At 40.7% G+C, this 13,439-nt stretch overlaps 1 protein-coding gene across 4 annotated transcripts in view; it reads right to left on the bottom strand.

Moving 5' to 3' along the window:
• Positions 1–13,439, bottom strand: part of LOC126481571 (kinesin-like protein KIF21A) — a 500,490-nt gene that overhangs the window by 108,482 nt on the left and 378,569 nt on the right. For all 4 annotated transcript variants that reach the window (XM_050105427.1, XM_050105430.1, XM_050105428.1 and 1 more), the window contains 2 exons: positions 12,059–12,205; positions 9,762–9,925 (listed from right to left, as the gene is read on the bottom strand). In XM_050105427.1, the coding sequence (XP_049961384.1) occupies positions 9,762–9,925; positions 12,059–12,205 (311 nt within the window). The remainder of the gene's footprint in view (positions 1–9,761; positions 9,926–12,058; positions 12,206–13,439) is intronic.

Genomic DNA, 13,439 nt, shown 5'->3' with positions numbered 1-13,439 from the left:
ATGGACAAATAATGGGGATTCGGTCAGGTAATGACAAACCGTCAAAGGTTGATGACAATGAGCATACTGTAGTAGGGAATCACCACTTAAACGGCAATCGCTAAAAAGACGGTGTCGAATACACAATCTAGCTAAAATGATCTCCTCGTGACAAGAAGGCCAACAGGTCAGCCAAGCCATTGGGAGAGGTTTAATTCCCCAGAGCTTGTTTACGTGAAGAGCAGACCACTGGTGATGCCAAAGTGACACTATCTGCCGACATATGGCAACATGGAGATCATCCAAAGGAATGGAAGAGCTAGAAGGCCAAGGCAGGATGACTGCAGCCTCGGCAGCAACAGCAGCAGATGCTGCATTACTCTTTAGATTGACGTGACCAGGAAACCACATGAACATCATGGTGGCCCCTTGATAGTGAGCAGGTGTAAGTTTTCTTGGTTCCGTTGCACAAAGGAATGTACTGTATACAGTACACAGAGGCTCTGAAGAGAGAATCATAGCACATAACACCATTAAAAAGCCTGTTTCGTCTGATATGCTGGGTGGCCTGATAAGAGGGTGAAGAGCTCTGCTGTAAAAACTGATCAGTGTTCTGGAAGCCGATACCAAAAATGGTTGCTGCCAGTGACGAATGCACACCCGACACCACACTCAGTCTTAGAGACATCAGTGTACACAAAGATGCTATCGCTAAGTGGATGAAGGTCGAGAAACTTACAGCAATAGATCGAATTTGGAAAAATGTCTTTGGGAAGTGAATGAAGTCTAAGATTAACACATGCCCCTTCACAAAGCCAAAACAGTGAAGGGTTCACACCCGGAACGTGGCACATAGCATGAATTTAAGTTGCCAGAGCAGTAGCCGGAAGTGAACTCTGGGAAGTAACGGGGTGTACCCCATATTTGTAGTCAAGGGAGTCATTGAAAAAGGTGGCATAGGATGGGTGGATGGGCATGAAGGACAAATGGCATGTGTATCCACTGAGGACAACATCATGCTGGTATGACAGTGGTAATTTGGCAGCTTCTGCATAATGACTCCCAACCAGGCTAGTGTAAGAGGTGCCAGTGGCCAAACAGATTCCAAAATGGCGGATTGTATTAAGGCAGCATAAGATGGATGGTCATGCAGATGAATAAACCAAACATCCTACTCTAGTTTTGAATGGACAAGGGATCAGTATAAACAGAGGAGTGTGGAACAATCTGCATCTCAAAAAGTCCCGCTTAGGACACGGAGGACACTGAAGGACTGGGTACAGCGTGCAGCGAGGTAAGACACGTGGGAGGAGCAATGAAGTTTCCTATTACGCATGAGCCCCAGGAATGTTGGTAGTTTCAGCAAATAGAACAGCAACAGGCCCAAGTTATGAAGACAGTGGAAGAAAGGCATTGTGTCATCAGAAATTCATACAAACGGTTTTGTTAGTGGAAAAATGAAACCCATTGTTGATAACCCATGAGCAAAAATGATCAAGACATTGCTGAAGATGCTACTCAAGGAGACAAGTCTGTGGAGAACTGCAACAGACCACAAAGTCATCGATGAAAAGGGAGCCAGGGATTCAGTCTGATTATGCTGTAAGAAAAGTAAATTGTAGCACCTGATAATGGATGCAAACCACAGGCTAACTGCTAACAAATGTGGATCTACATCTATAATCTGCAAACCACCATGAGATGCATGGCAGGGGATATATCTCATAGTACCAGTTATTAGGGTTATTAGGGTCCATTCACGTATGGAGCACAGGAATAATGACTGTTTAGACACCTCTGTGTGTGTGTGCAGTAATTATTCTAATCTTATCCTCATGATCCCCATGCGAGCGAAACATAGTAGGTTTGGTACATTCTTAGAGTAATCATTTAAATCCGGTTCTTGAAACTTTGTTAATAGGGTTTATCACGATAGTTTACATCTATCTTCAAGAGTCTTCCAGTTCAGTTCCTTCAGTATCTCTGTGACACTCTCCCACAGATTAAACAAACCTCAGAGTATTCATGCTCCCCCTCTCTGTATACATTCAGAATCCCCTGGTAGTCATATCTGGTATGGGTCCCACACACCTGAGCAATATTCTAGAACTGGTCACACGAATGATTGTAAGCAATCTTTTTGTACATTGATTGCACTGCCCCAGTATTTTACCAATAAAGTGAAGTCTACGACCTGCTTTACCCACTATTGAATCTATCATTTCATTTCATATACCTACAAACTGTCACACCCAGCTATTTGTATGAGTTGGCTGATTCCAACTGTGACTTAATGATAGTACTGTCATAGGATACTTGAAAAATGGAAAATCCAGGATAGAATGTAACAATATTATGAAAAGGAAAGTTGTTACTCCCCATGTAGTGGAGATGCTGAGCCACAGTTAGGCACAACAAAAAGACTGTCACAAATAAGCTTTTGGCCAGCAAGGCCCTCACTCACTCTAACTCTAACTCTCTCTCTCTCTCTCTCTCTCTCTCTCTCTCTCTCTCTCTCATGCAAACCTAACTCACCCACATGACTGTAGTCTCTAGCAACTGAAGCCACACTGCGAGCACCAGCACCAGTGCATGATGGGCTGCTGAGTAGCAAGCAGGGACGAGATGTAGAGACGGTATGGCAGCCACAGAAGTATGTGGCTTCAGTTGCCAGAGGCTGCAGTTATGTGTGAGAGTTGTGTTTGCACGCATGCACGCGTGTGTGGTTTTTTTTTTTTTTTTTTTTTTTTTTTTCTTTTTTTGACGAAGGCCTTTCTGGCCGAAAGGTTATTTGTGACATTTTTATCATTAATACACAACATGAACAGCAAGGGTCCCAATACACTTCCCTGGGGCACATCCATAGTTACTTCTACATCTGACAATAACTCACTATCCAACATGACATGCTGTATCCTCCCTACCAAATATTCCTCAACGCAGTGACAAATTTCACTTGTTACCCCAAGTTGTCATACTATTGACAATAAGAATAGGTGTAGCACCAAGTCAAATGCTTCACAAGCTGCAACATCATCGCGAAAAAACAGTGACCCATATATGTAATAAGTTTCCTTTAATTTACGTCTATGGTAACAAACTTTTTGTTAACAGATTACCAGTTTCAGTCCTTATTGATCATCATCAGATCTGCAGCAAAAATGGGAAAAACATAAACACACTCGCAAACTGTATGCAGCTTAAGAACAATACATAGACCATAATGAAATTTAGTACTGACAAAATTCACATTTAAATATGAAGAGGCATACCTGTTTCATAAAAACAAAGTCCTAATGTATTGCAGCCATAGTAGCATCGTTAAATGTTAAATGCGGAATCAGCACCAGCATTGTCAAATACATATAAATAACATCACATGCACGAGTCATGTTGTCAGTAGTACTACTATTTAAAACAAGCTGCTGTACAGTAGCCACAAGATGTTTGTGTTGTAAGTTCATCAGACGTCGCTAATGTCGGCATACACTAGTTTTCAATAATTAATTGTAACAGCGAAAGTAAAAGGGGATACAATAGCTGAAGTCTGTAATAAGCTTATAATGTATAAAAGGCATTGCAGTAATAAAAAGCAATAAAAAGAAGAACATGACAAAAGTAATATTGTTAAAAAGTAGAAGAGTTAAAAAACAGTGGTTGGCATGTGCTCTAGTGCCAATATTCTAGATAATGACGTAAATATTAAACACCGTTGATAGTGTAACAGGTAATATTAAACAACCGTAAAACAAATTGCTAAAGGAGCCACAAATGAAAGAAAGCATAGTGCTGCAGATAATCTGCACCCTCTGTTAGCACTAACGCCAGAATTCCGCACAGGCGGGAAGTGGTTGGAGGAAATTGACCGGCAGAGGGCCCCTCTTACCCTGCGGTACTCCATTGCATGAAAAGAATGATTAAATTCCATAACAGTGGATGATCCACATTATCTGATTAATGTAGTCAATGAAATGAAATGCTTTTCAGAAATCAAGAAATGCTGCATCTACCTGCATGCCTTGATGCAAATTTTTCAGTAAGTCAAGTGAGAAAAGTACGAGTTGGTTTTCACATGATTAATGTTTTCAAAATCCATGCTGGTTGGCACTGAGGTCATTCTATTCAAGATACTTCATTATGTTTGAGCTCAGAATATGTTCCAAGATTCTGCAACAAACTGATGTCAAGGATATTGGATGGTAGTTTTGTGGATCACTTCTACTACCTTTCTTGTGGAAGGGTGTGACCTGTGCCTCTTTCAAAGAAGTGGGCATGGTTTTTTGTTTGAGGGATCTATGACAGATTATAGTTAGAAGAGGGACTAACTCAACCACAAATTCAGCATAGAATCTGGCCGGGATTCCATCGGGACCTGGAGCTTTGTTTAGTTTTAACTATTTCAGCTGTTTCTCAACACCACTGACACTAACACTTGTTTCATTCATTCTTTTCAGTGATACAAGGATTAAACTGGTGCAATTCTCCTGGATTTTCCTTTGTAAAGGAACTTTTGAAAATGGAGTTAAGCATTTTGGTTTTTGCTTGGCTACCCTCAATTTCAGTTTCTGTCTCATTCACTGGGAACTGGCCATTAACTTTGGTGCCACTAACAACCTTTACATACAACGAGAATTTCTTTGGGTACTGTGAAAGATCACTTGACAATATTCTGCTATGGTAGTCGCTGAAGACATCATGCAATGCTCTCTTGACAGCCAAATGTTTTTCTTTCACTATCTATAGCCCTACACTTTTTTTTTACACCTATTACACAGTAATTTCTGTTTCTTTATAAGTTTCTTTACAGTGGCTGTATACCTTGGAGGTTCCCTCCCATTATTAACTATTCACTGGGTACATATCTATCCAGTGCATGGGCAACTACTCTTCTGAACTTGAGCCAGAGATCTACTACATGCACCTGTCCTGTGCTGAAAGTTTCAATTTCCTCTCCGAGATATGACAATACTGATTTTTTATCTAGTTTACAGAACATATATATCTTCTGTTTCTTGTGTGTCTATCGACCTGCCAGCACTTTCGTTTGGTAAGTCACATCATCTTTGTTTTTAGATATATTTTTCCCACGTGGAATGTTGCCCTCTACTATATTCATATCATTAATTTCTGTTTTCACAAGTAGTTTCACTTTGTATTCACCTTCTCCTCTTTACCGAATCTACTATACAATTTTATCCCGCCTATATATACTCAATAATACGTAACCCACTTCCAAACCATAATCTAAAAATTTTTTTCCGCTTTCAACACTACCGCTGCTATGAAATCCACCGTTTCCAGTTCACAAACAGTTCCTTTCAGCTATTAAACAGCCATTTCGGCGAGTTCTAATAACTTTCACTTTTTTCCATTTCCGTTTTTCCCACATCACTGATCTTTTTTAGCCGCTTCCCACAGGTTTTAATGTCATTATTTCCTCGTCAGACAACTGTTAGCCTCATTTTCACAATCTGCCACCACAAAACCACTCCTTTTAATATATTTACACGCAGTTTTTTCGAAATTTTCCCGAATTGCTCCACCCTTTAACGTGTTTTGGCGGAAACACAACCACCTAACCTTTGTGCACATCGTTGTCTACCAACCCAAGTTCACCACAGGATCAACATAGCCCAGCTATAACCAACACTTTTTCCCCTTTTTTCACACCAGATCTCCAGTTGCTTTCTAGTTCACCTTTATCTCTCCCCATACATTTTTATTTTCATTTTCATTTCAGCCTCATGTTACACTTTCCACCTTCTAATACCATGTCACCCTCACAACATCCCCACATCAACCCCATTAAGTTTTATTTACATTCCCTCCGCAAACATGACTTCGCCCTAGCCAGATTACACTCCCATATTTTATTTTCTCAGGCTTGTCTGACATTTGGCATTACCCCCAAAGGCCTCACGCTTAAAGTTCCCATCTCTGGCTGCAACCCTTCTTTCCATCAGTCCCTATACCAGTTCCAAACTGAACAATCCATTGCCCTCACCCACCTAATCCTTCACCTACACATCAACTCAGCCAATGAACACACCTGTCAACTCCTATCCTTAATAAAAGTCCTCAATCTTTCCTCTCCCACATCCACACCGGCTGTTCAGAGCATCCTCGTACAGGCCAACCGCAAATTAGAACAGCATGCCACCCTCCACCTCAAAAAACTATCCAATCTCCTGGTTTCCCACCTCCGGAAAGGCAACTCACTCACCCTTCACAACCTTTCCAGCAAACGTCAACCTCCTCTCATTGCACACAGACCCAGTCCCTCCCATCCACTCAATCTCCCAGTTCCAGCTCCACTCCCCCCAAAACCTCAAAATTCCAATCAACACAATTTGGAACCACAACACCCTAATCCAGTAGTTACCTTTCCTCCAAACCTCTCTCCCAATCCGAAACCTCTGTCCTATCCAAAGGCCTCATCTTCAGCCCCACTCCCAGATTCAACCAAACAGCCCTTGTCAAAGATTTACTGTCTTACACCCGTACTCTCTGCTGGAAATATCACTTTGCCATGAAGAAAAATGATCCTAATCCTACTCCTAATGATCCAACTCCCCAAGACACTACCCAAATTGAACCCTGCCTGGAACAGTTCCGTCCTCCGTCACAGCGGGACCCACCTCCTCTTCCTCAAAATCACCCTCTCCAAACCTTCCAGGAATTTCTGACTTCCAGCCTTGCCTCTCAATCCTTCTTAAAAAACCTTAATCCTACTCCCAACATCACCACTGCTGAAGACCAGGCTATCCGTGATCTGAAGGCTGACCGATCCATCGTCATTCTTCCGGCGGATGACCGTGGTACTTGTATGTGGCTGAGGGACTGCGTCAGCTTTCAGACAACACTACATACAAAGTTTGCCAAGGTAATCCCACTCCTGATGTCCAGGCAGAGCTTCAAGGAATTCTCAGAACCTTAGGCCCCCTACAAAACCTTTCACCTGACTCCATCAACCTCCTGACCCCACCAACACCCCGCACCCCTACCTTCTACCTTCTTCCTAAAATTCACAAACCCAATCATCCCGGCCGTCCCATTGTAGCTGGTTACCAAGCCCCCACAGAACGTGTCTCTGCCTACGTAGACCAACACCTTCAACCCATTACATGCAGTCTCCCATCCTTCATCAAAGAAACCAACCACTTTCTCGAACGCCTTGAATCCTTACCCAGTCTGTTACCCCCGGAAACCATCCTTGTAACCATTGATACCACTTCCTTATACACAAATATTCCACACGTCCAGGGCCTCGCTGCGATGGAGCACTTCCTTTCACGCCAATCACCTGCCACGCTACCTAAAACCTCTTTCCTCATTACCTTAGCCAGCTTCATCCTGACCCACAAGTTCTTCACTTTCGAAGGCCAGACATACCAACAATTAAACAGCCATGGGTACCAGGATGGTCCCCTCGTATGCCAACCTATTCATGGGTCGCTTAGAGGAAGCCTTCTTGGTTACCCAGGTCTGCCAACCCAAAGTTTGGTACAGATTTATTGATGACATCTTCATGATCTGGACTCACAGTGAAGAAGAACTCCAGAATTTCCTCTCCAACCTCAACTCCTTTTGTTCCATCAGACTCACTTGGTCCTACTCCAAATCCCATGCCACTTTCCTTGACGTTGACCTCCACCTGTCCAATGGCCAGCTTCACACGTCCGTCCACATCAAATCCACCAACAGGCAACAGTACCTCCATTATGACAGCTGCCACCCATTCCACATCAAACGGTCCCTTCCCTACAGCCTAGGTCTTCGTGGCAAACGAATCTGCTCCAGTCCGGAACCATTACACCAATAACCTGAAAACAGCTTTCGCATCCCGCAACTACCCTCCCGACCTGGTACAGAAGCAAATAACCAGAGCCACTTCCTCATCTCCTCAAAACCAGAACCTCCCACAGAAGAACTCCAAAAGTGCCCCACTTGTGACAGGATACTTTCCGGGACTGGATCAGACTCTGAATGTATCTCTCCAGCAGGGATACAACTTCCTCAAATCCTGCCCTGAAATGAGATCCATCCTTCATGAAATCCTCCCCACTCCACCAAGAGTGTCTTTCCGCTGTCCACCTAACCTTCGTAACCTCTTAGTTCATCCCTATGAAATCCCCAAACCATCTTCCCTACCCTCTGGCTCCTACCATTGTAACTGCCCCCGGTGTAAAACCTGTCCATGCATCCTCCCACCACCACCTACTCCAGTCCTGTAACCCGGAAGGTGTACACGATCAAAGGCAGAGCCACGTGTGAAAGCACCCACGTGATTTACCAACTGACCTGCCTACACTGTGAAGCTTTCTATGTGGGAATGACTAGCAACAAACTGTCCATTCGCAAGAATGGACACAGGCAGACATTGTTTGTTGGTAATGAGGATCACTCTGTGGCTAAACATGCCTTGGTGCACGGCCGGCACATTTTGGCACAGTGTTACACCATCCGGGTTATCTGGATACTTCGCACTAACACCAACCTGTTAGAACTCCGGAGATGGGAACTTGCCCTTCAGTATATCCTCTCTTCTTGTTATCCTCCAGGCCTCAATCTCCGCTAATTTCAATTTGCCGCCGCTCATACCTCACCTGTCTTTCAACAACATCTTTGCCTCTGTACTTCTGCCTCGATGACATCTCTGCCCAAACTCTTTGCCTTTACAAATGTCTGCTTGTGTCTGTGTATGTGCGGATGGATGTGTGTGTGTGTGTGTGTGTGTGTGTGTGTGTGTGTGTGTGTGTGTGTGTGTGGGCGCGCGCGCGCGCGCGCGCGCGCGCGCGCGCGCGCGCGCGAGTGTATATCTATCCTTTTTTCCCCCTAAGGTAAGTCTTTCCGCTCCTGGGATTGGAATGACTCCTTACCCTCTCCCTTAAAACCCATATCCTTTCGTCTTTCCCTCTCCTTCCCTCTTTCCTGATGAAGCAACTGTTTGCTGCGAAAGCTTGAATTTTGTGTGTATGTTTGTGTTTGTTTGTGTGTCTATCGACCTGCCAGCACTTTCGTTTGATAAATCACATCATCTTTGTTTTTAGATATATTTTTCCCACGCGGAATGTTTCCCTCTATTATATTCATCTTTGTTTTTAGATATATAAACTTACAGTTTCCACTACAATCTCACTGCTATCAATTTCAACACCCACAACACAATCAGGTAGCATTAAATTTGTGTTGTGCAGTGGACATAATGTTTAAGCTCATCAATGTGTGTAAAATAATGTTTATCATTTACATCTTAGGTATATCAGTGTAAAAGCAACAACTGAATAAGCACCAAAAAAATTATATAAAATAACAAATCTTGCAAAACTATACAAATCGTGAGCAGATATGATATAAAGCCTTACACACATACACATAAAAACACGCAAACTATTTATGTTACCACTGAGTGAAATTCTTTGAGTTAGGAAGCACTTTTTAAACAGTATTTCACACTTCACTGTATAGTGAACGGTTGTCTTTAATCACACCTATGTAAGCTGAAATGTATGGGATTCCTATGACAAGAATTGTTTGTGGATTCACTGTATTTTAACGGAAAGAAATTGCGTAAGAGCTATCACCAATTTATCATGTATAGTGTCAATTCTGAAGCATTAACTGTCAGAAGATAAATTCATTATATTATTGTCCAAGTAATAGAGCATTCAGATTCTGAACAGACTTATTACATGTGTAATTCAGTGTTCAACACTATTACATGTGTAATTAAATAGTCAATAAGACTGTTGAAGGCACAGCTAGCCTTTAACTGAACTTACGTATCTGTAGGTGAGTTAGATCTTGTGGATGGTACAGAACTGTCTGTTGAGGCAGCCGTAGTTTGTCCATTACCCATCGTTGAACTGTACATATCCAAATCAAGACCATGAGTCCTCAAAACATGTTGCAGTAATTGTTCTTGTACACTATTTTCTTGTGCTTTCTGCAAATACAAAAATAATTAAATGGTAGGAGGTACAGTATAATTAATTAAAATTTTAAATTTACATTTTTTCAAAAAAGGTATTAAAATTTTAATTATTTATTGCACATCACTTGTGTAGTATACAATAACGATCAACACTACACTGAAAGAACAGAGATGATTGATTGGTTGATCATGTTCACATGCTTGTAAATTGTTTCTTCAAAATGAACAAGATTCCCCAAAAAGGGCATACTTTTTATTCCATATATTGCCTGCAAGTGTATAGGCCATTGTATTCTTTTCTCAACTGCAAAATAACTGCAGTAACTCTGTCAATAGGATAGTCCAATACCTCTCTCTCTCAGTTCTGTACAGGTTGATTAAATGATTTACTTATTTATTTGTGGGAACAATTACAGAATCTCAATATACCTGACTTACTTATAAATAATTTGATGCAAATGATAATTATCTGCTTCTGTGATAGACACTCTTTAATGCTATAAGATCACTTATTAATAAGATACTCCTTTAAACCCAGATCAAAGGAGCTTTCCTTAAACTTTTTAGGTGGTTTGGAAGGCTTTTATGCAATCTGATTCCTAAGTGACAAATGCTGCTATCTACAACTTTTACATTATGTCTTGGCAGCAAGTAATCACAACTTCCCAGTGTTATAAACATGTACATTTTTGGTTAAATTATTGTATTACTTACATTCTAAAATTAGGTGTGCTGCCTTAGAAATGTCTGTTGATAGCAGCATATGTAATTTTTTACTCTCTGGCATCTCTATACATGACTCATTATATCCAAGATAGCACAGAACTTATTTTTAAAATAATAATAATAATAATAATAATAATAAAGATTAATGCTTGATTTGTAAGTTGGCTGCAGTTCGTCCCCATGCTTCAATTTCACACAATGCTCTCACACCACTGAATTGACCATAAAGGACCAGATAACACAATTAGTTTGATGTGACAGCCTTGTCTGCCCTGTCTCACACTATACGACTTCCAAGAAAATTTTAGCTGATCTACTTGGCTTGAGAACTAAGACAGATGTAGCCATCAGATGCATTACTCTTATCATGCTGGTGAACATGTGATGAAAGATCTCATACTAATTTTACACATGCCATGAAATAAATGGTGCATTTAACACTTGTGAGATAATCAGAGCTGCTTTTTTGTTTTCTGTATCATTTATCATTAACACATGTATTACAGACATTACAGTTTACAGAGTGTAAGGTGGTTAGGACAAGGGACAAAGTTACTATCAATACAATAGTTTTGCATGGTAGGCATGAACAACAGTGATTATATAGTGTGGGAGTTGTCTAACAAATGTATCACAGAACTTGTGATAGAATTTGAGACAATATGCAAATAAATAGCATACCTGATGACACATCTGATGATGCAGTGCAGATGGTTCAACATCACACTAATCAACACTCCTAAAAGATCTCTGCCCATGAATATAATTCTTGTAGTATTCTATTATACAGCAATATAATTCTTGTAGTATTCTATTGCACAGCTGTAGTTGGTACATTCCAATGAACAATAAGAAAACAACATTTCATATGAGATATCGAACAAAAACTAAGTGCTTAGCAGTTGTTCTAGATTTGAGAATCAAGTCATCTACAGTATGTTCTCACACAAGTAGATTTGTCTAGGAACATGGACTTCATAAGACAAAAAAAGTAGATAAAGTGTTCATTAACAACAGATTCCAGAACAGTATTAACTTTGCTAATCAGATCACTTTCTGATCACTGGTATAACAGACATTAAACTGTAAACTAAGTTTGGGTATGGTGATAGAAGACCATCAGGTACAAAAATGAGGAAATTAAAAGAAAATGGATTAAGGTTTAAGTTCCAACAGCAAAAAAGGAGATAGTTTGGCTTCAAAGAATCAGATGAAATGGTAGGTGGATGGTATCAGCAAAGGCAACTATTAGAGAATAATGAAAACAGATGCAGCTGAAATCAGAAGGAAGACGAGACAATGGCTACTGGATGTAATAAGCAAGGAGGTGGAGGGTAGGAAAGTTTCACTGAAGCCAGAAGAGAAACGGCAAGTTTAACATGTAACACAAAGAATATATTGTATTATTAAGGAACAAACCTCTTTCAGTTGGGCTTCCATTTCCTTCAGACAGAGTTCTTTCTGTGCTGCAGCATAACCTTGATTTATTGTCAGATTATATAACTTTTGTATTATATATTGTGCTTCTTCAACATTGTTCACACTCTGCATTAATGGTGCTATGTCCTGAAAAGAAAATAGTGTATGTGAAATATATTTTGTTAAGTGCTACAACATCTACTAACGATTTCAATTTGTGAATTTTGAGATTCTTTACTTTTATCCTCATTCCTGAAACAGATATGATCTTGCCTTCTGCCAGAATAAAACCAACAATATAAAACATCTCTAGAAAATTACACAAAAAGGTAATGAATCAGAAAGCAATGTTCATTAAAGGGGACTGCAAAAACTTCTATAAATTATTAAAGTCACCTTCATTAAAAGATGAAATGAAGTACACAACACACAGGACCACTGATGTATCAAATTAAACTATTTTCTGAAGGTTTACAAACCCAATACTCCAAATAACCAACAGAAGTAGCCAATCACAACGAAGAAGAACTACTTCACTATTAACACTGAAATTCACAGTCAATATGAAAGCCTATGAATAGGCTAACTCACAACTGGCTTCTGACCTGAGATACTTGTCAGTAACATCAACAACAGAAAATGGTTCAAATGGCTCTGAGCACTATGAGACTTAGCATCTGAGGTTATCAGTCCCCTAGACTTAGAACTACTTAAACCTAACCAACCTAAGGACATCACACACATCCATGCCCGAGGCAGGATTCGAACCTGCGACCATAGCGGTCATGCGGTTCCAGGCTGTAGCGCCTAGAACCACTCGGCCACTCTGCCTGGCCATCAACAACAGAACTTTATAATGAAATTGTATGTTCAAACTAATAAATAGTAATTTAGTGGTATTGGTATTATGAACAGATGACATAATTATTTAATAAAAGAAGAAGGATACACCTGAATTACACATCTATACAGTTGTTGTTGTTGTTGTTGTTGTTGTTGTGGTCATCCGTCCTGACACTGGTTTGATGCAGCTCTCCATGCTAGTCTATCCTGTGCAAGCTTCTTCATCTCCCAGTACCTACTGCAACCTACATCCTTCTGAATCAGCTAAGTGTATTTGTCTCTTGGTCTCCCTCTACGATTTTTACCCATCACACTGCCCTCCAATGCTAAATTTGTGATCCCCTGATGCCTCAGAACATGTCCTACCAACCGGTCCCTTCTTCTTATCAAGTTGTGCCACGAACTCCTCTTCCCCCCCACCAATTCTATTCAATACCTCCTCATTAGTTATGTGATCCATTTCAAAAGCTTCTATTCTCTTCTTGTCCAAACTATTTATCCTCCATGTTTCACTTCCATACATGGCTACACTCCATAC

Source organism: Schistocerca serialis, chromosome 5, assembly GCF_023864345.2.
Source record: "Schistocerca serialis cubense isolate TAMUIC-IGC-003099 chromosome 5, iqSchSeri2.2, whole genome shotgun sequence".
NCBI lineage: Eukaryota > Metazoa > Arthropoda > Insecta > Orthoptera > Acrididae > Schistocerca > Schistocerca serialis.
Note: the sequence above shows the minus strand (reverse complement) of the source record. Positions and strands in the feature narration are given on the sequence as shown.